Below are 24,938 nucleotides of genomic sequence, written 5' to 3'. Positions count from 1 at the left end.
TATACATATATTAAAAACATCGTATTAATACGATAAATAACGATGAATAACTTTCATGTAACAATATGTGCAAGGCACGACCCATTTTTTTCGCATGTTTAAAAGTAACTAAAAAAAAACACGTGCCATGTGCACCGCCGTGTGTTTTCGCCCTAATATGTAGTCGTTTCGATTCAACATGTGTAAAAACACTGGCAACAAAACGTACGAATATAATACGAATGTTTTGTACGAATATAATACGAATGTACTGTTTGCTAACAATATTTCCTCTAGGTCAATATGTCTGCGAGCATTGAGCGCCGTCTATTGAAAATTTATTTAGTTAATTAATTTTTCTATTAGTGTTTTATATTTTTTTATATGTGGGTAGGTATGTAGTTAGTTTTTATCATTTTTTTTCATATTAAACAATTAAATATAAATATTAAATTAAATATATTTAAAGGGTATTTAGATCGAACACATGATCTATAATTTTTTACATACCTCCTTTGCATTTCACATGGCTTTCGTGTCATCTTTATCTCTTATCCGATCGTTTTCATACTTTGCCATATTGCTCATTTTGGTCATCAATATACGTTAATGTATCGTCTGCCGTTGGAGATAAAATATCGTATACAACGCGTTTTAAAAACGGGGCCCGTAAATCTTCCTGACGTTTAACAAGCGTTGTCACTTGTAATGTAAACTGTTCGCCATGACACGGCCTTATTTTAATTAATAGCTTAATATTCCATAACCCATGCGATGATATTTCATCGGGCACAACACTAGTTTGAAATAATCGCAAGTGGCTGAAAGTTACAACTTGCGTTAAGTAGACAACGCGCGCTATAATCAGTTCGATTTTCATACTCAATACGCATATAAACAACGACGAAATTTTGACACGTACATACATAATGGATGTAATATATACTGATTTTGAGAAGGCGTTTGATAAAGTTGATCATAAAATTTTAGTTAGTAAATTAAGTTTTATTGGATTTACTAATAATCTTGTTAGTCTTTTTATTTCTTATTTACAGGATCGACGTCAATTCGTTAAGTTTGGGAGTTGCTTTTCTTATGAGTATGTTGCCACTACTGGGATTCCCCAAGGATCAAATCTTGGCCCTTTATTATTCCTAATATTTATCAACGATATTCAATCTTCTATTCACCATTATAAATTTTTATTATATGCGGATGACTTAAAAATCTATAAGAGAATAATTGATTTACCTGACGCTCTTTATTTGCAAGAGGATTTGAATTCTATTTATGAATGGGCTAATGTTAACACCTTACCGCCCGCTTTGACGCGTGGATTGTTTTCACCCATGTCCGGAAATGTGCGCGACTATTTTCACCAGAATCCGGGCCGATTTCAGTTTCAATAGAAAAAAAAGCCTTTTTTGTGCATTTGATTACTTCTAGAATAATAATCGTATTGTAGTGATATTTTGAAACAGTGTTCATTATATCACTCTGCAAACATCTAAAAATTAAAACCAGGGATTTTAAACTGGAGTACGCGAATTAATGTTGAAAAATAATAAATTACGTAAATGTCATCCGAATAGCCTTTGAATATAAAAATAGCATAAAACTGAAGTTTGTAGTAGTGGACAGTAATAGACAGACCATGGTAAATCAAAATTTCAAAAATGTGAAGAATAAAATCATTTTTCACACATTTGAAAATGAGACAATTTGTGACAACTTCGGAATAATAGTTGCTTAGGATAATGTTTAAATAGGATATTTGGGTTTAATTTAAATTAACTGTAAAGTATAAGTATATTTTTTTAGTATTCCAAATCAACTAGTGAATCCTTGAGAACAGTATCATCTGTGTTTTCAATTTTTTAGAGATCCAGTGTTTCTTTAACTTGCATTTTTGTAAAGCGATATTTTGGTTTTAAAAAAGGCAACTATTTTTAAGAGGTCATAAAATTTATTTTCCAAGAATTATTTTCAAACTGTATTTTTTATGTAAATACATTAACAATTTTGATTCGGTGATTCTCCAAATTTTTTATTTAAAAAATACTCTTTAGCCATTAATAATTACGAGACGACATTTTTTTTTTTTTGTAAATTGCGTAAGTTCAAGACCAAGATGTCAAAATAATAATGTTAAACTCGGTGTTTCTCAAAGATTAAGTATTAATCTTGAAAAAGTATGGTAAGTGTTAGACAACACCAGCATCCACCATACCCCAGAAGTGATAACAGCATACCCCAGAAGTGATAACAGCATACCCCAGAAGTGAGTGAGCTGGTTGAACGTACAAACCATATTTTTAATTACTTACATTCATACTCACCAATGATGAATCCCACTGAAGAAGTTGCAATATTTAAAATATGATTAAATATTGACTAGGGTAACCAGCCTTTTTTTATGCAAAAAATATTGTTACGTACACTTGGATTAGGCCGAGTAAGTGCAATCGGATTAGGCCGAGTAGCATCCCAGAGACTGTGTGACCATTATAATTGGTTTCGAGGATTATCTCCCCCGAATGCACTTAGCGGGAGTAGCGGTGACTCGGGGTCGCATTCCGGTAGAGTTCTCAGAACCTACAGCGGTAGCGTGGGACATCTAGTACGTGACCATAACAATAGGCAAGCAAATCGGACGTTGAAGATGCCCTGAGAGACCTATCCGTTATAAGGCGGTACTTACGCAATATCAAGACATTCTGGACGGAGCACTGCCAGTGCGTGTATCTCCTTAATCACCAATAAATGTCGTGAAACGACTTTGGCCTTTTACTTGGATCCTCCACCCACCCCTACGCAACAATATTTTCAAGTTGTAAATAAAATCTAAAAATATTCTCATTGTTTTTATGCTATGGCCTATGAATGATGACAAAATTTAAAATAAAATAATTTTTTGGACCAAGGTAACCATCCTTTTTATAACACATTTTTTTTTAAGCGAGAAAACATCTACAAATATTACCATCTTCTTTATGATTAAAATTTAAAATACTATAAATTTTGATTAGGGTAACCAGGCTTTTTATACACCAAAATTTTTGTAGTGAGATTAAAATCGAAAAATATTCCCATCGTCCCTATACAAAATTTAAAATAAAATAGATTTTTTGACTAGGGCAACCAACCTTGTTATACAACAATTTTTCAACAAGTCAGAAAACATCTCAAAATATTCCCATCATCTTTATGATTAAAATTGAATATACTATAAATTTTTTTAATTGACAAAATAATCTATTTTATTTTAAATTTTGTAAAAGAACGGCGGGAATATTTTAATATTTTTTTTTTGTTGTATAAAAAAGGCTGGTTACTGTAGTCAAAAAATTATAGTATTTTATTTTCAATTTTAGAATAATTCAAAGCATTTAAACGATGGGAATATTTTTGGACTTTTTCTCGCTTAAAGTTAAACATACATACATTATAAACTGTATCTTGATTTGATCTAATTTTATTTTAAAATTATTAAATATTCAAATTTTTTAAAAAATAATTTTTTAACAACGATATACAAATTTTAAAATTTAAATTAAGTTTATTTATTTTTTAAATTAAAATAATAATAAATTGTCATTAAACATTACTTACATATTATATTGATTGTTTTTTCACATTAAAAATTGTTGTATGAAAAGATTGGTAAGCCCTGTCTCAAAAATAATATTTTAAGCTTACAATATTTATAGCATTAAGATTTTTAAATTTTATTTCCAACTCGAAAAAAATTTTTGTATAAAAAGCCTGGTTACCCTAGTCAAAAAATTATCATATTTTTAATTTTGCAATAATTTATATCACAGAGATGATGGTAATATTTTTAGATGTTTTCTAGCTTTAAAAAAAATGTTATATAAAAAGATTGGTTACCCTACTCCAAAAAACTATTTTATTTTAAATTTTGTCATCATTTATAGTATAAAAACTATAGGAATATTTAAAAATTTTATTTTCAACTTGAAGAAATTTTTTGAATAAAAAAAGGCTGGTTACCCTAGTCAAAATATTTTTATATTTGAAATTTTGCAATAATTTATATCACAGAGATGATTGTAATATTTTTAGATGTTTTCTAGCTTTAAAAAAAATGTTATATAAAAAGTTTGGTTACCCTACTCCAAAAAACTATTTTATTTTAAATTTTGTCATCATTTATGGCATTAAAACTATAGGAATATTTTTAAATTTTATTTTCAACTTGAAGAAATTTTTTGAATAAAAAAAGGCTGGTTACCCTAGTCAAAATATTATTATATTTAAAATTTTGCAATCATTTATAGCCCAAAAATAAATTTTAATATTTTTCTTTTTTTTCTGACTTCATCTGATTTTGTTGTATAAAAAAAGTTTGGTCACCCCAGTCCAAAAAATTATTTTATTTTAATTTTTACAATTATTTATAGCTAAAAGACGATACTATATTTTTAGATTTTTTTTTCCACTTCAAAAATTTTTTTCTATAAAAAAAGGATGGTTACCCTGGTACAAAAAATTATTGCATTTTAAATTTTGCAATTAATTATATCGTTAAGATGATGAGAATATCTTAAATTTTTTTTGTCAATTCAAAAATTTTATTATATAAAAAAAGTAAATCAAGATTTTCAGATGACCTTTAACCGATGATGAGATCATCTCAGCGTTAAAATAAATACATATAGATATACATACACACATATAGATATGTATGCATACACATATGTATGGGAATTTGCTTTTGTGTGCGTGTATGTACACAAAGCGCAAGCTAATTTTATTCACGTATATACGCGTGAGCGGACGTCTATGCAAAGTTTTTATTCACGCATATACGCGTGAGCGGACTTTTACTCAAAGTTTTTACTCACGCATATACGCGTGAGCGGACAGTAAAGTGTTAATAAACTTCCCTTCAATATCCTAAAGTGTCGGGTCATTTCTTACTCTCGTTCTCGTTCTCCTATTAAATATCCGTATAAATTTCATGATTCTCTTCTTCAGAGAGAATTATTTATATCTGATCTGGGAATAGTCTTCGAAAATAGTTGGAGTTTCAACATTCACATTGAGAATATCTGTGATAGGGCAACAAAAATCCTTGGATTCGTAATCCGTAATTCGTCCGAACTAGGGCTCACTGCCATTCGTCTTTTATATTGTACATTAGTTCGCAGTGTGCTCGAGTTTGGCTCCATTATATGGTCTCCCTATCAACTTCGTTACTCTCTAATGTTGGAACGAGTCCAAAGGAAATTCCTTAGATTTTTATATCTGAAGACATTTGGATTTTATCCATATCTGTTCCCTAGTGCCTTTGTCTTGGGATCTTTGGGTTTCAACTCCCTGGCAAAGAGAAGAGATTTATTTCTTGGGAAACATTTCGTAAAATTACTTAGAGGAGAGATTCACAATCCCGCTATCCTGGAGAAACTAAAATTCTGGGCCCCGGAAAATCATAGAGTTTTAAGAAAACATGATGTATTTTTGCCAATTAGGGCTAAATCAAACGTGCTCATGAACTCCCCCCTCTCGAGAGCTGTTCGACTCCTTAACTTACTGGCACATTACTTGGACCTCTTCGATGCCAGTTATGTTGAGTTGGTGGAACACATCCAAAATAGCACGATATAAATTTTTCAATCTTATTTCTTTGTTTTTATTTTGTGTACATATTTTTTACTTGGTTTTTATTATTTTTTTTATTTATGATTTTTATTATTTTTTTGTTTTTTTTATTTATGATTTTTTTATGAAGTTTTTTTTATAATTTTTATGATTTTTATTATTTATATTTTAATCACATTGACGCTTTGGGGCAACCTGTCAAGTCTCTGTGGTATTGATTTTTTTAAATAAAATAAAATAAAAATAAAATATATATATATATATATATATATATATATGGAAAAGGAGACCTACGTTTAGAAAAGAATAAGTCCGTGCGACTGACTTGTAACAAGTATACTCAGTGCCGGTTTCAGGGGGGGGCTGGGTCGGGCGGCGCCCAAGGGCGCCAAATAAGTTAGGGCGCCGCTCAATACGCCAAAGGCGCTTTAAAATTTAAAATTAAAGCGCCAAAAGCCATACAATATTTTAGATTAGAGCGCCAAAGGCGAAATTTTTTTCTAATGGTGTTTAGAAAAAATCGCTTGAGGGCTCCATTGGGTGTAAGGCTGGCACTGAGTAGACTGCACACCTTGTCTTTTAAAAACTAACATCTACACTTTGTTACGTCCACATGAGCTTCAACTTGCATCATAGGTATATCAGGCAGACTTCTCAGAATTATAAACTTTGACTTTGACCCCTTTAGAACCGTGACATTTTTTACAAAGCTATGTATGATATTGTTTCACGCCAACGTGTTACCCTCTTCGGCTAAACGGCGAAACAAACATTGAATGCAAATTTTCCTCAACTTGCAGCATCCAAAATGTCAATACAATTTCAAAAAATAAACAGACTCACAAATTGATCAAAAAAAAGCGCTCTTTGGAATTCACACGTTTGTTTCGATCATTTTTTTCCTATGAAGCAGACGTCGTAATGAATAATATTGGCACTGATTTGTACAAATACGATATTGTGTGTCTATATGTATGTACATACATATATCATATATATTTGACATAACACATTATATATTATATATTGTGAAAAATGGATTTAATTTCTTGATTTTTCCCTGATAGTTCGATGACCAAGAATCGTGGCAATAATTGTAAATAATCGTCGAGTGCAATTATAATTGTATAATAAATAAACGATCTGCTCCACAATTGAATTATCATATCCGCAACTGTTATACATAATTTAAATTTGCGATATTTAGAGCAGGAAAAATATACCGAAATTCCTTTCCACAAAATTTGTAATCGATCAAAACAATAGTTTTATAATATTATTAGTTGTTTTACCCGGCTTCTCTCAGTGTTTGTAATATAAACAGCTTAATCATAGTGAATCTAATAGTAAATATTACATAATTTGTTTTTTTTATTAAATTTATTTTAAACGAAACCATATCGAATCGTCGTCATAGAAACTTTGATTTGTTTTCGATGTCACCAACCAACATTACCACTGATCATCAAAACCAATGGAAAAAAAGTTAAACTATTTTTTGTTGATACATAAAGTATGGAATCCTGTGTGCGTTTCGATTTTATGAAGCAATTTTACATAGCATTTGCTTTCATTTAAATCATTATTGTAATCATTGTTTTATTTTACACACATATATACCAGGAAGGCCTAACAGGTAAACCCAAACGCGCCTTCCTAGCCAATTACAAACAATGCAGCATTTTTATTACATAAGTCGCAGAATTACGAGACACTGAAAACTAGCAAATTAACAAAACATCTATGAATTGTATATTAATTTTATTGTACGTTAATCGTACTGAAATATTGGTGACATAGTAGGTAGGAAGGTTTTCTAGCCAATTTAATCGGGAACCGTTTCAAAAATGAAATCAGAAAAATTGGCAAACTCTGATAGGAAACGATCGACCTGAAGTCACAAATAACCAAGTCTGACCAGCAGCACTACAGACATACTCAAAACAATTATTTTTAATTGGTCAGCTCATGGGATCGAGCCCGGCGCCTCTCGGTGCTAGGCAGAAGTTTAACGACCGAGAATTAACGAGACATCTATGAATTTTAAACTTGTACATAAATAGTGGTGACATAGGTGGGTAAAAGTGAGAACGCTCGACAGGAAAAGTGGGGCTAGATGTTGGTTGCCGTTATCCCGGCGCCAGACATGTGTTCAAAGATGTGATCAAATAAGTGTTCACATGTGTGGCACGGCCATTTGATACTATTGTCACATATTTGATCACTTAAGTGCGCTTTGCCGTTCCGTGTCGGTTTTTTAGCGCACATCAAAGGGATAAAAGTCCAAATGTTTGTGTGCCTGCCACACTGCGCGAAGCCCAGTTGCGCGAGCCTAGTTGATCAAATCTTTGAACATAAATCTGGCAGGTACAACAATATGTGACCAAATGTGTGAGCAAAGTCTTCAAAGAAGTGATCACTTCTTTGAACTCATGTCTGGCACCGGCATAATAGCAACCAACATCTTGCCCCGCTTTTCCTGTCGAGTGTTCTCACTTTTACCCTAGGTTTTTAGCCAATTTAATGGAGGAACCGTTTCAACAATGAAATCAGAAAAATTGGCAAACTCTGATAGATAACGTTCGACTTGGAGTGACCAATATTCAAGTCTGACCAGCAGCATTACGGATAACTCAGAATAAATTCTTTTCAATCGAGGTCAACTCACGGTATCGAACCCGGTGACCTCTCGGCGCTAGGCAAAAGCCCAATCACCGATCCATGCTGCAGTTAAATATTAGTACAACTTATGAAAGTGATTTACATCATTCATGGACAACCCAAAACGATTTTTAAATAGTATATAATAGCCGGTATATAATTATTCACATTAGGCAAAATATATTTGTCATCAATATACTATTGTAACATACGCCGCAATCAGCATTATCAGGTGGTTTCGAGGGCAACAAAGGAGACCCTCGGATTAGGCATCGCTATTTCCCAGAATCTGGACGAGCGTGAGACGTCTCGTTCCTGCGACCGTTATAATTGGTTTTCGAGGATTATCTCCAGACTAAGTGCAAGTCGGCTAAACAATGGATGGACTTAGCCACTTTCCACTATAATTATTAGAACTGACGACGCGAAAGCGTGGGACTGCACATCCTGGTACGTGACTAAACAATGGGGAAGTAACCGGACGTTGAAGATGCAGGGAGCGACCTGTCCTTTATAAACGGGTACTTAGGCGATATCGAAGCATTCTGGACGGAGCAAGGGAAGTGCGTGGATCTCCTTAATCACCAATAAATGCTGTGAAATGACTTTGGCCTTTTACTTGAATCCTCCACCCACCCCTACGCAACACTATTATTGTTATCAATATACTATTTTATGTTATAAAAAAAAAAGTATATTTTTATCAATGTACTATTTTGAACGGGAACACCATCGAGGGCATAAACGGTTTACAATAATATCATATTTCACAGAGCATTTTTTATTTTATATTATTTTCAAATGACCAATTACTGGTTCGGTGATTACTGGTCACAAATTACTCGTCACAAAGTCACTAATATCTCTATAACGGAACATCTGGCAGCTGAAAAGTCCATCATACTAACGATAACTATCATAGTAACGAGAACTTGAGTGCCAAATATTGTGTATTCGCGATTTTCATGGCAAAAATTGTCTTTGTGACCACCCCAATGTGACGAATAGTCCATTTACCCCAATTACTGTAGGGTTTCCCCTGTCAAATTAAAATATGGAAAGTTGGTAGAATGTGTACCAACTTTTGACAGTTGCTGTCAAGAACTCTTGCTGTCAAAGATAATATGTCAATAAAGATGCAGTGATGGAATGTCGACTTTGTCTTCGTCATATCACACCTGAATCTTCCGTCTCCATCTACGAATCTTCAGATTCTGTGGATGCGACAGAACGGATCTGGAGCTGCTGCCACATACAGGCAAGTCGTATATCTCACAAGTCTCACATATCATAATAAAGGGAAAGAAATCATATTCAAATTAATATTTCAGGTGAAAAGACAAGATGGACTGCCAGATACGATATGCTTGTCGTGTGAATCCAACTTGAGATTATTAACTAATTTTAAAAAGACGTGTTTACAAAGTGAAGCAAGACAGGGATCAAAAGAATGCTCTGATATAAAAATTGAAGAAATATTACTCGATGATTTCATTTTACCGTATAGTTTTAACGACGACGATGACGGGAATACAAGTCAATCAAACAGTTCTAGCCCAAGGCAACAGATTCCTAGCATCGACGAGTGTGAAGAAAAACATTCAGAGGTGACTGTTCCATTTCAAATTCTAACTGACTTAAATTTAATAGATTAAAACTGTCTATTTGTATTTGAAAGTATGAAAATTGTTTCAGGTCTCATTTCAGAACACTAGTTACCCAGCCGGTTCTTCAGCTCGCATATCCAAAAGAGAGAAGCTTCAAAGAATGCGGAGTAGAAAACTAATATCGACGAAAGTGATTGAAAATGTAAAAAACGTCGATCCGTTCGATGTTTTTGGACATCGCATTGTATCCAAAATGCGCGATTTGCCATATCTTCAGAAGATTATTTGTGAAAAATTGATCGGTGAAGCTATATTTATGGCTCAATTAGGTATCTTGACCGTAGACACGAAGATTGTTTTCGGTGATACTAGAAATAAGCCTGGAAATAACCGATGCTCTAAAAGTGAAGTTATTGAAACGTTCGAATAGTTGATTCTCCATTTGTTAAAGATTACTCAGTTGTTGGGGAAAACTATTCTATAGGACAATATGGATGAGACGATTGAAATCCAAAATAAATATACAAGTTGTTTTGTTTGAATAGTGTTTTATTTCTGGTATTCCTAATTATTTGTTTGGTGTTAACACTTATGTGTATATAAACCATTATTGTTACATAATATTCCTCTACTTTTTTTACACGTTTTTATTTTTTTTTCTTTAGCGTACTATTTTCTTATATATTTATACAGAATAGACCAAAACGATTGATTAATCGTGGACATGGAAGTAAAATTTTTGCATGTCCATAATGTACTTATTTACTCTTTAGCTTTTAATATCCAAAGCTGCCATACTTATAATTTTAAAATAAAAGTTACCAAGTATTATGGGTTATGTAGCTTATTACTGTTGTTTCTATTTCTAATGAAAAATTATGATAATTTACATCAATTTTTCATCGATATATAGCGTTAAAATAAAACGTTAGATAATATAAAGAAAATAATATTTGTTTTTAGTAACTTCCTTGTTACTTTTCAAATCTAAGAAATAATTGCTAACATTTTAAGTGTTGAACTTGTAAATTAAAAGTTTTGTAAAACTCCGAAGAAATTCTGGCTACTCAACTATTATATTATACGGTAATTGGATTACTCCGTACATTGCGATCGCCCAAAAGACAATTTTTGCCATGAAAATCGCGAATACGGAATATTTAGCACTCGAGTTCTCGTTAGTATGATGGACTTTTCGTTTGCCAGTTGTTGCCAGTTATATAGATTTTAGTGACTTTTGGGCGAGCGCCTTGTGGGCAATAATTTGTGCGCTGCTTTACTTCCTTCCCAACCGTCATATTTAATAGCCATGTCTTCAACAATTCGGTCGTTTTACTCCATACGTCCCCCATAGTATATAAACATAACTAGAGTTCCAGTAGCTCAATATGTTGAATTGATAAATGAATTATTTCACATTGGGATCGCGCAAACGACAATCTTTGCCACGAAAAGGCTTAAAGGCTTGGACCGTTTCCCGGCCTATGGAAATTCAGTTGAATTTTGAAGAGGATCTTTATTACTCGATTAATACAGGTGTATTTGTATGTACAGCGAAGTAGGTAAAGGATTCGCTGAAACGAGCCAGGTCGAGTTCCTGAAGCTCACTGGCATCTGGGGACGATGCGCTGGTTTATAAAGGTATTGCTTGAGCAAACGTGTAGCTGGGCTGGTGAGATCTCGCTCTGGAGGATTCCAACGGGGTTGAGGTCTTCCTTTATGTTCTATGTTTGATGCGTAGTTGCGTAGCTCCTTGGGATTTCCCGTGTACTCGTGATTGCGTATCTGGAGCGAGTCGAATCGCCTTTATGGGTAAGCTGGAAGTATTTCAGCCACGGCTAACTTTCGTGTACGAGAAGAGGACGTGATGATGTCATTTGTACAGATTAAGTTCGATGAGGGAAATAGGCGATAGCATCGACCTAGTTTAATATTTCACGATGGATGGAATTTTCGGGTACCAGATCGAGATTTTAGTGACATGCGCGAGATCGTTTTGTGCGGAATAATCATCGAATCGTCTAATTACCTACTGAAATCATTTTATTCTGATTGAAACGGATCATCTCCGACTAGAATGCGGCCCCATTAAGAATAAGTCTCGTTTTATCATGATGGCCTCGATATGCCATAAAAAAACATCAAATCATTTTTCATAAGAGTTTTGAAATAAAATTATCATTTTCTGCAGAAAAAAATCGTTTTTAATTATAATTTCAGATTTTAGTGACTCTATAGTTCTTTGGCGAGTTATCATCGTGTTACGGCCAAAGCACTATTTACACGTAGCCGTCAAGTGTCAAAGTGACAGCTGCTACTGACAGCTGTATCGATCACCATGGTAGACGAGGGCACGCGTAAAAGCCTCAGCGGGATTCCACTGCTGAAGACTAGAGCTGGTCCTCGTGAGAAGGAACTGTGGGTCGAAAGGCTCAAGGAGGAGTACACAGCTCTCATCAAGGTCTCTGACCAACACATAACCTATGACATTCTGCACTCCCTCAACATTCACATAACTTACAGCTCATGATATATTTTCTTGAGAGCAACTCCAAACATACGTTCCTGACCTTACCCAGAACCATGACGACTCCATTTATTCACTATTGAAATCGGCTCTATGTATTTTCATACGCAAAAATGCTAGCTTTAAGCAGGTCAGCGATAGCTGAGTTTGATAAAGACGGAGATTAGGCTTATTTTTCTCTTTTGATTTGGTTACATTTTTTGATAAATGACCAACAGCCGCATATTGCGCATCAAATGAGTCTATTACAATTGTTTTGACTCATCAGCGAGTATTCAAAGTCCTCATATGTTCCATCATATTTATATAACAAACACGTTCACACAATGTATGAAACATCGAATTCATCAAATCAAAACTTATCCTTACATAGTCGGTGTATTATTCATTCACAGTACGTTCAGAACAATAAAGAAGCCGATAACGACTGGTTCCGACTAGAGTCAGACAAGACGGGGACAAAATGGTTCGGCAAATGCTGGTATATTCACGATCTGCTCAAGTACGAATTCGAAGTGGAGTTCGAGGTGAGTCTCCAGATTCATTCGTTTCGATTATCTACGTATATACATTTCAATACGAATGTGACTTGCAGATTCCCGTCACGTATCCAACGACTGCACCCGAGATAGCCTTACCGAGTCTTGACGGCAAAACGGCGAAGATGTACAGAGGCGGCAAAATCTGCCTGACAGACCACTTTAAACCGCTGTGGGCGAGGAATGTGCCTAAATTTGGAATTGCGCACGCTATGGCGTTAGGAGTATGTTGTCCTTTCAATTGTATATTGTAATAGTGTCCAAATGTTATTATATTCATTATTTACAGTTAGGACCGTGGCTAGCAGTAGAAGTACCAAGTATGCTCGAGAAAGGAGTCATCACGTATCAAGAAAAATCTGATGTAAACAGTGCTAAATAAGATTAATTGATAATGATTTGTTTTTATACGTTCATTTTATATTATAAATCCTTTGCAATAAAGTATTAATTATGTTCATTTGCTTATTTCGACACTGTTTATAAAACGCCGTATAATATCTAGCATTTTATGAACTCTGTTGTATTTTCCATATTGGAAAAGCTTCATCGCTAGCCTCTTCCACCGGTTCAAAGATGATTTATAACTCGCGAGTGGAAAGGGTTAACGTTTAAGGTTACATTGTAAAATAATTTTTGATACATTATTAATTTTAGATACAAATATATTTATCGTAAAATTCAAACAGTCTTATGTATTTCCTGCGATAATTTCAATTGATATTATTATATAAAAACAAAATGTAAAAAAATAGTATATATATATATATAAATCATTAATCATTAATTATAGATAAGATGGCAATAAAATAATAATAACAATAATAGTTAAACATTAATAATAATATAATCGGGGAAAAAGGAATGGTTTGAAACACATTTAAAAGCCGCCAATGTGTCCTGCGCCGGTGCCGAATTGGAATTCTCCGTTGACTTCTTGAGGAACGATCGCCTCATCTTTAGGCTCGTCCTCGGAGAAGTACGTGTCCAAAATGTGTAACGTCTTTTTGTATATCTGCAAAGCAAAACAGTCGGTAAAAGTGACGGCGATAATTTAGAGCAAAAGTTCTGTATAAAAAATCAACCTCTTCGTTTTCGTGTTGTTGTAAAGCTTCCAATTTATCCAAACCGCCATCTTCTTCAATGCTGAGACACAAAGCGTCCAATTCTCCATGCGCTTCGGCTTGCTGAAATAATTCACACATCGTTAACGTTAGAAAAAAACATAATTAACCCTTTGCCTGCGGTAATAAATATAGCGAACAAGCCTTGTACACGACACCTTTTTCGCAAATTTGGCAATCGAGTTTTCGACCTTAAATACAGATTTTAATATTTACTCAAGTAACCAGATATGATAATTAACACATAAAGTATTATTTTAAACAATAAAATACATAATATATCTCGTAGTTTTGGCTTAATTGTCAAATAATCATTCTTCATAATTGTATGAAGACGTGACGTCACATAAACGAGGTTTCAGTATGGTTCCACAAACTAATTTTGACTGGTATATATTCATTTTAAGCGAATTGAATAGATGGCATTCAACTCTCAGTAATATATTCAACCAATTTTGAACCTTAAAACAGTTGAAATAGGCGCATATAAGGCTCAAAATCCCGTGCAAGTTCAGAAATTCTATGGAAGACAGCCGCGCTACAGACTTGTCGCCCAAAGCTTCCATAGAAAACGGCCGCGGGCAAACGGTTAACGAAACATTTGACAAATACGCACTTTCAACAGGCTGGAAAGGCCGTCCAAGACGACCATGGTGGTCTTTACATCGGGGCCGGCCAGGAGCGCGATGTACGGCTTCAGAGCACCGGCGTGGAGCAACGAACCCAACTGCGGCAGCGAACCTTCCAAAGCCAAGTTCGAAATGGCGTAAGCAGCCTCTCGTTGACACCTACAAGCGAACAATCGAAACATACAATAGCAACCCTACACCGTCGCAATTCAATACCATACCCTCACAAAACAGTGGATATTAATTCCGCTTACTTGAGCTCAGAGTGATTGAGAACTTTCACCAATGGAATCATCAATTCGGCAGCTATGAACATATCTCGCTGTTTTTCAGTGCCGGCTAGAATATTGCAAGCGGCCCACGCAGCTTCCTTAACAATGGCCGCCCTCGGAGACGATAGAAGGTTTCGCAGCAGCGGCAGAGGACCAGCTTCTAGCACCAATTGAGTCTGAAAATGATGAAATCATCGTCTGAATGACGCCTGGTACATTTTTAAATGGCTGTGGCTATTTGCAGGTACTATGTATATCTGCGAATTATTGGCTATTTTACACGTACTATATTTGCGAATTATTGGCTATTTGCAGGTACTGTATCTGCGACAGGCGCAAAGCCTTCTGCGCATGCGCGTGAACTTACAATCCGATTATAATTTCTTACTTTTAATGTATGCTAGACTTGTTTAATCAATCGTTCATTATACATAAGGCAAATAAATTTCGCACGTTATTATAATAGATTTATATCGTTTAGCTAGTTCGCGGCTTGTACTTGTAAGTAGGTATTATACGTTGTATATGATAATAATTTTCCAACAATTGATAATATTAACTGATTTGGATTAAATTTTTTATATATATGTCACTTTACGAGTTCTAACTAAATTTTAAGAGGTTTAAAACAAAATTTTAACAGTAAACACGCTGACAGTGACAGTTCACGCGCATGCGCAGAAGGCTTTGCGCCTATCGCAGATATAGTACCTGCAAATAGCCAATAATTCACAGATATATGGTACCTGCAAATAGCCAATAATTTGCGGATATAGTACCTGCAAATAGCCACAACCTTTTTATATCTAGCCGGGATCACGATGAGTCCATAAATGGACCGGAGTATAAAAAATATGGGCTCCTCCGTTCTTAGGAAAACCAATTCCCAATACATTATCTTCAAATATACTCACTTGATCGTTGCTTCCAGTGAGCATGTTTCCGACGGCGCGAAGAGCCGGCGTCTGAACGGAATAATTCGGATGTCCTAAAAGAGGAATCAGCGGCGGGAGTATGTCGAACTGTTGCACAGCTTCGATCCTATCATCGGGTCCGTCGGTCAAATATGACAACGCCCAGCATGTGTCGGCTAATAACAAAAATATATATCATTAATAACGATTCAATAAAAACATGATTGTAGAATTTCTATGTATATATATACATACCTAAGACATCTTTGTCTTGACTGTGAAGCAATTTGACTATTACGGGTAGACACTCTCGAACGTCTCTGAAATCGACTAGAGGGTTTTTGTTCCGGCACAGGTTGCTCATCGCCCACACGGCGGTTCTGACGAAGGAACTGGTCGGCTGCGGCGGGACCGTCGTCGGATCTCCTTCAGCTTCCAGCTTCCGCACGAGCGGTCTGATGAGTCCCTTCTTGATGACGAAGTCGCGCTCCTGAGCTCCCTCTCCGGCGATGTTACCCAGAGCCCAAAGTGACTGCTCACATATGGCCGGGTTCGGCGAGCTGACCAGTCTGATGAGAGGCTCGATAGCGTTGTACTAAAGCATACCAATAAAGTCAATACAAAAGCACACTATAACTACTTGAATATGTCGGATGAGAACTGCACCTCTATGACTATGCTCGTCTGTTGAGAGTTTCCGGACGCTATGTTAGTCAAAGCCCACGCAGCTTCGAATTGCAGATCGCCGCTGAAAATAAAATAAGATTTTATATAATTTTTTGATTTATTCCGAGTCTATTTGTAGAGCTCCTGTCTTATAGTTGTGATTGTACGATGAGATACATAAATCCATCACATTTCCAACTAGAATCAAGTCTACATATACATAGTTTTGGTTATGATAGGGTACGATTTAACAGTACACTAAATAAAAATAACTGCTTCTTAGAAAGAATCATTTGCGCATTAGAATAAAAGAAATTGGGCATTAAATATTTATATTTCTGTTAAATTAAAATGTTGAGCATATTTTATTTGTAGTATGAAATAAAAAAAATGTTTCAATCATTTAACGATTAAAAAGTGCGCAGTTAAAGGTAGAATTTCAAAAACACCCCATGATTTTAACTAAAACAAATTGTTAAGATTAAACAGCTATTATACAGAGTGGACCAACTTGGACGGTTCCATTATGCGAAATCTTTAATGTTCAGTGTTAATGCGCATTTCATTCATTTTATTTTATTTATTTAATAGTTTTGGACCATTGTGGCATTACAGGAATAACCTAATGCGCCACAATGGCTTACATTTGAAAAAGATATAAAAACATGATATAAAAACAAGTAAACTGTAAATAAAGGAAAAAAGCAAAAGCAGAAAACATGGTAAAATAAAATAATAAAAAAAAAAGTAACAAAAGGAAAATAATACATCATTCAGAGAGAAAAAAATAACAAAAGTGTAAAAATCAAAAATAAAATCCATAAATCCCATTCTTTGTTTACACTGAACAAAATTAAAATAGTATATAAAAATGTACAAAGGAGAAAGAAAAAGTAAAATAAAATAAAAAAAATATGAATAAAAAATAAAATCACAGCGAGGCCCAAATGGAAGAGAGTAGATTAAGATTCCACTCATTCATCACATTCGAATTAAGAAAGTAATGATGAGCGCAGGTTACCAGATAAATATGTTAAAATAATATCCGATAATCTACGCTCCCCAAGGTGGAAAATATGACATTCAGGGACAGCAGCAACGATTTCATTGAGAAGTCGAATAGCTCTTGGAATAGGAGCCATTCGAAAAAGAACTGTGCGAGCAGCCGGTACAACCATCAAATGATGATGTCTACCACGCACATAATTATTAGGGACATAAAGTCCCAACTGTTCCAGCAACAACGGGCATGACGTATTACCACGCAATAGCTGGAGAACGAAACGAATTAACGAGAAGTTTCTCCGAAGTTCAAGGGAATTATACCCGAGCATGCCCAAAAGGAAAGGAGTAGGATAGAGATATGGGTAGTACCCATACTCTTTCTTATAAAGAAAACGAAGAAATGCTTTTTGCACTTTTTCTATAATAAGAGAGTAGTTTGCTTCATGCGGATTCCACACAATGGCATTATACTCTAGCTTACTTCTAACAAGCGAGTTGAAAAGCAAGCGAGAAGACAAGGGGTTGGAGAATAATCTAGCATATCTCAAGACAAATCCAAGTCGACGAAAGGAAACGTCAGCGACTGTCTTGATGTGGTTGTGAAAGGTGAATTGAGGATCAAAAGTGATACCCAAGTCGACCATAGATTCCACACGCTTCAACAATACGGATCCAATGGAATATCCGTGACAATAGAGCGAATTCGCACGTCCATAACTCATAATGGCACATTTACTAGTATTCAGTTCAAGCCCTAAACTGGAACTGAACTCTAAAACTGCGTTAATATCCGCTTGAAGGAGAGAGGCTTGCCTCTCATCCTTAACAGCAAATAATAATTTAACGTCGTCTGCAAACAAGAGACATGAAGCATTGCGTAGTACTTTAGGAAGGTTATTAATAACTATAGTAAATAATAAAGGGCCTAAAATTTTAAGTTGCTTTATATTTTTTTCTATTATGAAAGTAACTTATCAAATGTTTGATATTAAAGTGCTGACCTAATTAAAACAATGGATTTGTAATCTTTCAAATGATCAAGTGTTTTTTTTTTTATTATTATTATTTATTTATTAGGATTTTAGTATATATCTTTATTTTATTTTTTAATTGTACAAATATTATATTAAAATGAATGAATTTATTATACAAATATTTGAATGAATCTCACCACATGGAGACGAGAAGAACTAGAGGTGACTTAAACGAAGTCTATAAAATTCTTGATAATCACTATAATTGTCATATGTCTAATCTTATTTCATTCAACATAAACACTCACCTCAGAGGTCACTCGCTTAGACTCCAAAAAGATAAATCTAATAAATTGTTTCATAAGATTCATTATTTTCTAACAGAGTGGTTTCAGTTCGGAATAGTCTTTCCAATGATTTAGTAACCTCTGTTAATATTAATATTTTTAAGAATAAAAAAGATACTTTTTTTTTAAACCAACGAATTTTTGTGATTCTTCTTTCCGATAATCGTATTTCTGTTTTTTTTATTATATATTTTTTTTCTGTATTTTAATTTTTCTCATTTTTTTATTATATATATTTATGTATAATTTGTAACATATGTTTGTTCAAACCCCTTGGGCCTATCGGCTTTGCCGCCACCCCCAAATATATTAAATAAATAAATAAACATAAAACTTTGTATGTGTTATTTTTTTATAATCTAATTATATTTTTTTCTATTGTTGTTTTTTTTATTGTTTAATATATTAGAAATTATTTTTTAATTACATTTATATTTTTATATGATGAAATATATTTTTTAATACACCAAATTTGATTTGAAGTGCTTACAAAAAATGCGCATTTAAATTGTCTTAGTAGATAGACGAGAGTTGTCGAGTTCAAAATGAGTTATAATAGATTTTCGCCTAGATTAGACAAACCAGTATATACTTGAGTCAAGTCAAAACCTACCAGTCGTCATAGTTCAACATTTCGACAAGTTTGGGCACACATCCTGCGTTGATCATGGAATCGATAGGCGGGTTCAGTTCTCTGGACAGCGTCTTGCGCGCCGCTCTTGCTCCGAACAACTGATCTTGGCGATTGTAGCTATTCAAAGCTGGAAAACAACAAAGCGATAAGCATGTTCAAGAACTGTGTCCTGCTACGACTCAAATTTTCAGTTACTTTTTTTCGTATACCTTTGACAATGTCTTCGATCGACGGCAATACATTGTTGGTGGTTTCGATCTGGTTCTCGGTGTCGGAAGCGCTCGTCGGTGAGAGGGGCTCGTCATCGTTGGCTCTCAGGTTCCGTCTCTTCTGCAATTGACTGTCACGGGCGGCTTTCCTCAACTCGATGCTCTGCTCGGCACGCTTTCTTCTCAGGTCCTGATTGGAACAAAAACATTACAATTGAATATCATAATACACTCGTAGCTTCAACATTCAGAGACTACCTACAAGAATAATATTGCTGTTTAAACTATAATACATTATGAATGAAACTACAAAATAAATATACATATGTAGTGTTAATTTTAATTAAAATTTTGTACTTTTGTTAGTACTTTTTGTCATTGAAATTATTTCAAAACATGAAAAACCGAACCATCTTCATCATCATTACAGCTTATTTTTCTCATTGGGCTATTTTTGGATATCTCCGGAGTACTCGTAATCAAAATTCAAATGATCTAAACATGAATATATGCAGAAATATTATAGAAATAGAAATATATCCTATTCTATTTTTCCAATATTTCCAATATTTTTATACTTTAGTTTAGTTATGTAATGTGCTATTTAATCATATTATAGCTTTCATTCTTTTCCTTTTCATTTGTTTATTTTGTATTTACCTTTTTCATTTGTTTTATATTTGTAAATTTCAATTTCTTCTTATATTCTATTTTATAACCTTTTCCAAATATTTTAATACTATAGTTTAATTATGCAATGTTCTACATATTTTGTCATGCCTTTATTCTTTACTTTTTAATTTGTTTTCCTCATATTTCTCATTTTCATTTTTGTAAAAATCTATTATTGGACTCGGATGTTACATATATTATTTATTTACTATTTGTTTTTTTATACATATCTATGTACATCCTGTCTGTTGATTTTTCAATTAATAAAATAAAAATAAAATAAAATAAAATACCTTACCTCAGATCTACATATGTAAATCGGGTATTGATGAATAATTCTCAGCTAGTATATACATTAAGTAAAAAAAAGTAAATGCAATTTAAACGCAAAATCGGAATTATACACGGCCCTGATTATCATACAATTGTACAATTTTTTAAAAATTAAATTAAATTCACATTCATTTTGATTGGAATATACTGTAGGTAAAAATCTTTTTTTTTTTTTTAATAGAAAATAATACAAATTGACAATAGACTTTTCATCAGCACAGCTTTGACAAAATGACATAATTATATTTTTTTATATACATATGTATATAGAAACCATATGACAAGCACCTGGCGTACAACAAAGACAATGAACAAAGACATAACCACGAGTGAAAAAAAGAATCGAATATGAATGATCAGACATGAGACGATCACACGAGTCAAGGTCGCCACTTCAGAGCAGTGTGAAGATAAAGCGAGTGGTGAATATCCATCCACGTGCAGAGCGTTTAGATTTAAATGTGGCTTTTGGCAATTGGCAATTGGGTACCTGAGCAGCCTTGGGGCCTCCTTTGAAGTTCGCGAGACGAGATCTGGCCAGGTCGGACATGTTCCCTCAGAGTCGGATGCTGTGGAGTGTGGAGTGTGGAGTGAGGAGTGAGGAGTGAGGAGTGCAGAGCGCGAGCGACGATCGAGAAGTGGCAGTGGCAGTGGCAGTGGCAGTGGCAGACCACGAGTGACTCGTCCGCTCAACGGTCACATTCAAACTCCGACCGGTGGCATCCGCTCCTAGCGGCGACAAACACGCCCATGTCACGATACCTGCATTCGATTCACTCCCTTTCAAGAAACGATATCTTTCAGTGTAAAGGAATGTGGCGCCTTGTAGCGTTCTTATTTTCAATAAAGTCCGATGATTTAAAAAAAATTTTCATGATACTCTTTCGAATTTTTCGCACTTGTCTGATTTCGACGCAGGTAAAGGTCTGTTCATACCTAGTGTCCGAGCCAAAAACCCTCATGGCCGTTGGTTGTCCTCTTACAGCTTCGGCTTTTGTTTTCTCTCTTTTACTCTGATCATCTGTCAGTCTCCCGTGGGTCCGGCGCCCGGTGATCCCGGCGCGGACCGCCAGATGTAGCGTTTCTCGTAAAAGCCGGCCTCGAACTAAGCCCCGAACTCTGGCCCCGTGATCCGCGAGTCTGAGTCTGATCACGGCGAGCGCTCATTGGCATCATAGAAGCCCTCCATAATAGAAGGAGTATGGCTTCTTCCATAGTCGTGCCTATGACCGAGGACTATGGCCAGCTCGACCCAAGCCTCGAACACGGCGAGCTCTCAGACGCTCGTGAGACTCCGACCGAGAAGGTCTTGGCGTGGCTGGTCTACCCTTCCTGACCAGCCACAGCCTACTCGATCCACAGCCTCCGCCATAAAGGGGCACAGGCGCCGAGAAACTCCCCGGCGCGCCATCTATTCATCAATAAAAACGAGATCATAACCGTTACTCTTTGTATAATTCCCCCACCCCGCACCGTTCCAGAGCAAGCTGATCGAGACGACGACACACACACACACAGCCACTGGTCATCCATACATATACACACATTACAGCTGCTGCAGCTATCGTTCACCTAGTCAGCAACTACCGACTTCAGCAGGTATCCGGCCGTACGAAAAGTATTCTTTGGTACATTTTGTATGGGTATATTCATACCAACCGTCACGTTCACGCCACGGCAGGCTTACAGCAGTGCCCGACATTTCCTGTTCATACCTTACAGCAACATCCGTCAACGTATTGTTGCGTAGGGGTGGGTGGAGGATCCAAGTAAAAGGCCAACAGTCGTTTCACAGCATTTATTGATGATTAAGGAGATCACCAATATAAGATATGCTGATGACACGGCACTAGTCGCTGAAAATTTAGCAGACCTGCAAAGATCTCTAGACCGTGTACATCAAGAAAGCAATCGAAGATGTCTGCGCATAAATCTAAAGAAGACAAAATTTATGATAGTAGATAGAATGCAAACAGACACCGGGAATCTAACCTTGGATGGAGAGGTGATAGAAAGAGTAAAAAGATTCAAATACCTGGGTACCTGGCTGAATGAAGAGATGGACCCAGATGAAGATCTAAGAATCCGCATCGAGATGGCTAGAACAGCATTTGTAAAAATGAAGGCGGCGCTTACAAACAAGCATCTCAATCTTCATACGCGGTTGAGATTCGCGAAGAGCTACGTCTGAACAGTATTACTACACGGATGTGAGACGTGGACTCTGAAAACCAAGATGATCAGCCGCATTAAAGCTTTTGAGATGTGGGTCTATAGGCGTATGCTGAAGATTCCGTGGACCAAAAAGATATCAAACGAAGCTGTCCTCGGCATGATGGGGAGAGGCAGGGAACTTGTTTCTGTCATCAAGCGGAGAAAGATGGAGTACCTCGGACACATGATACGGGGTCCAAAATACGAATTTCTCCGTTTGATAACCATGGGGAAAATAGAAGGAAAAAAATGGATTGGCAGGAAAAAGTTATCTTGGCTTCGAAACATGCGCATGTCGACCAATATGAGCGCCGAAGAGCTGTTCCGAACCGCTGAAGACCGATGCGGATATATTCAAATAATCAACGAGGTGGTCGCCAACGTCCGGATGCGGACAAGGCATTAACAAGAAGAAGAAGGAGATACACGCATTGGCAGTGCTCAGTCCAGAATGACCTGATATCGCCTACATACCACCTTATAAAGGGTAGATCTCTCAGGACGTCTAATCTGTTTACCTGTTGTATAGTCACGTATTCGGATATGTATTCCCACGACATTAGGTCTCCCCGTACCGATTCTGAGAAAGGACTGATAACGGTCATTGTTTAGCCTAAATGCACTTAGAGTCCAGATATAATCCTGGAAGTAAGTGCAAGCACTTAGTTAATCCGTTAACAGATAACCCTTGAACGGTCACATAGTCTCTGGGATTCTATTCGCTTAATCCGCGGCGTACGTAACAGTATCATATCCGTTTTTTTGGCCATCGTGGAAATATACACGCGAATTACGTGCCATGAGTCTGCCGCTTTGCTATTTTGGACCAATTATCGATAGTGACAGTTGACAGCTGTTCAATCATTCGACATGGTTTTGGCGCGAATATTTAAAAAATATTTTAAAAAATTTTGTCCATCATCCACAAGCTCCATATACAGTGTCCAAAACTCTCCTTCGGTTTTTCTATTTTTTAACATGAGATGCACATCAAAACGCCTCCGTGCTTTTTTATTGCCTTCTTGAACTTCTTCTTCCAACAACAACGCGATTATACATAATTTTTCGTTCGAAAAACGCCGAAACATTTTTGTTGACTTGTATTCTGACGCGTAGCTACGAATGCACATGTATGCATTCATATTGTAAGTACTCGACAATACGACGTAAGCAATATTGCGCCGTATCGTCATGGCCTGTAATTTATAAGTAAGCTGATTTTGCCTTGCACTCGGCCAAATTGCTGTAAACGTGACGTGACCGCGACGTGTAGCTAGATATGAATAGAAATGTAATAAAATGACATATTTGAAACGGAGTCGTGCAGTGCTGAAGCCGTGCAGTGCTGTTAAGTATGAACAAACCTTAAACTGTGTCTACATATTATTTATTTGAGTTTAAGTTTGGATCATTGTGGCATTACAGAAGTCCCTAATGTGCTACAATTGTCGAAAAAATATAGAGAAATGAGAAACATAAAAATATATACATCATGGCCCATGGGTAATGTGACCATCAGTGGCGTAGCTACCACGCCCGCAGACCCCGCAATGCGGAGGGGCGCCGAGAACTGGGGAGCGCCACGAAACGCGCCTTTTTCACTGATTTTTTAATTTGTTCCGTAATTTTTTTTAAATAACTTTTTTAAAAACTTCTCCTATTTTTCAACCTATTTGTACTATATGTATGTACATACATTATTATACATATTTTGAATTCATCCTCATTGTGTAATTGATTTATGCCAATAGGGCTAGAAGACTGCCGTCTTTTTCCATCTTTTGAATGTCAGTGCCACTTTAACCTATTTGCTGAGAATTCTCTTATTCTTGTATATATTTTTTTAATGTGTAAATACTAAAACAAAATTATATGATTAAAACCAATAAAATTTATAAATTTTTCGCTGTCACCATTACAAGTCGGAAATTTTTAAGGAAAATTCACCATCACGGGGGGGGGGGGGCACCAGGAATTCAAGCTACGCCACTGGTGACCATTTATTTT

General features: G+C 35.6%; 3 protein-coding genes and 2 long non-coding RNA genes across 5 annotated transcripts in view; 3 read left to right on the top strand and 2 right to left on the bottom strand.

Annotated features, from left to right (window-relative positions):
* Window positions 1–24,938, top strand: part of LOC143910004 (uncharacterized) — an 805,996-nt gene that overhangs the window by 413,904 nt on the left and 367,154 nt on the right. The gene's annotated exons all lie outside the window — the stretch shown is intronic.
* Window positions 9,133–10,489, top strand: LOC143910002 (uncharacterized). Its single transcript, XM_077428335.1, has 3 exons — window positions 9,133–9,523; window positions 9,597–9,872; window positions 9,961–10,489. Exons 1-3 carry the CDS (start codon window positions 9,410–9,412, stop codon window positions 10,300–10,302), a joined length of 732 nt encoding a protein of 243 aa, XP_077284461.1. The 5' UTR covers window positions 9,133–9,409; the 3' UTR covers window positions 10,303–10,489.
* Ufc1 (Ubiquitin-fold modifier conjugating enzyme 1) lies at window positions 12,131–13,622 on the top strand. Its single transcript, XM_077446643.1, has 4 exons — window positions 12,131–12,333; window positions 12,795–12,926; window positions 12,995–13,162; window positions 13,228–13,622. The coding sequence occupies exons 1-4, from the start codon at window positions 12,211–12,213 to the stop codon at window positions 13,318–13,320; spliced, it is 516 nt and encodes a 171-aa protein (XP_077302769.1). The 5' UTR covers window positions 12,131–12,210; the 3' UTR covers window positions 13,321–13,622.
* LOC143923120 (importin subunit alpha-1-like) lies at window positions 13,594–21,428 on the bottom strand. The gene is made up of 10 exons (XM_077446642.1): window positions 21,208–21,428; window positions 19,713–19,902; window positions 19,483–19,630; window positions 16,544–16,625; window positions 16,133–16,472; window positions 15,878–16,053; window positions 14,946–15,139; window positions 14,679–14,850; window positions 14,024–14,125; window positions 13,594–13,953 (listed from the first exon to the last, which is right to left on the bottom strand). Exons 1-10 carry the CDS (start codon window positions 21,265–21,267, stop codon window positions 13,819–13,821), a joined length of 1,599 nt encoding a protein of 532 aa, XP_077302768.1. The 5' UTR covers window positions 21,268–21,428; the 3' UTR covers window positions 13,594–13,818.
* LOC143910007 (uncharacterized) overlaps window positions 21,780–24,938 on the bottom strand; it is a 260,391-nt gene continuing 257,232 nt past the window's right edge. The window contains exon 2 of the long non-coding RNA XR_013260427.1: window positions 21,780–21,925. This is a non-coding gene — a long non-coding RNA (uncharacterized LOC143910007). The remainder of the gene's footprint in view (window positions 21,926–24,938) is intronic.

The sequence above is a fragment of the Arctopsyche grandis genome, chromosome 3 (assembly GCF_051622035.1).
Source record: "Arctopsyche grandis isolate Sample6627 chromosome 3, ASM5162203v2, whole genome shotgun sequence".
In the NCBI taxonomy this organism is placed as follows: domain Eukaryota; kingdom Metazoa; phylum Arthropoda; class Insecta; order Trichoptera; family Hydropsychidae; genus Arctopsyche; species Arctopsyche grandis.
This window is presented reverse-complemented; position numbering and strand designations above follow the sequence as displayed.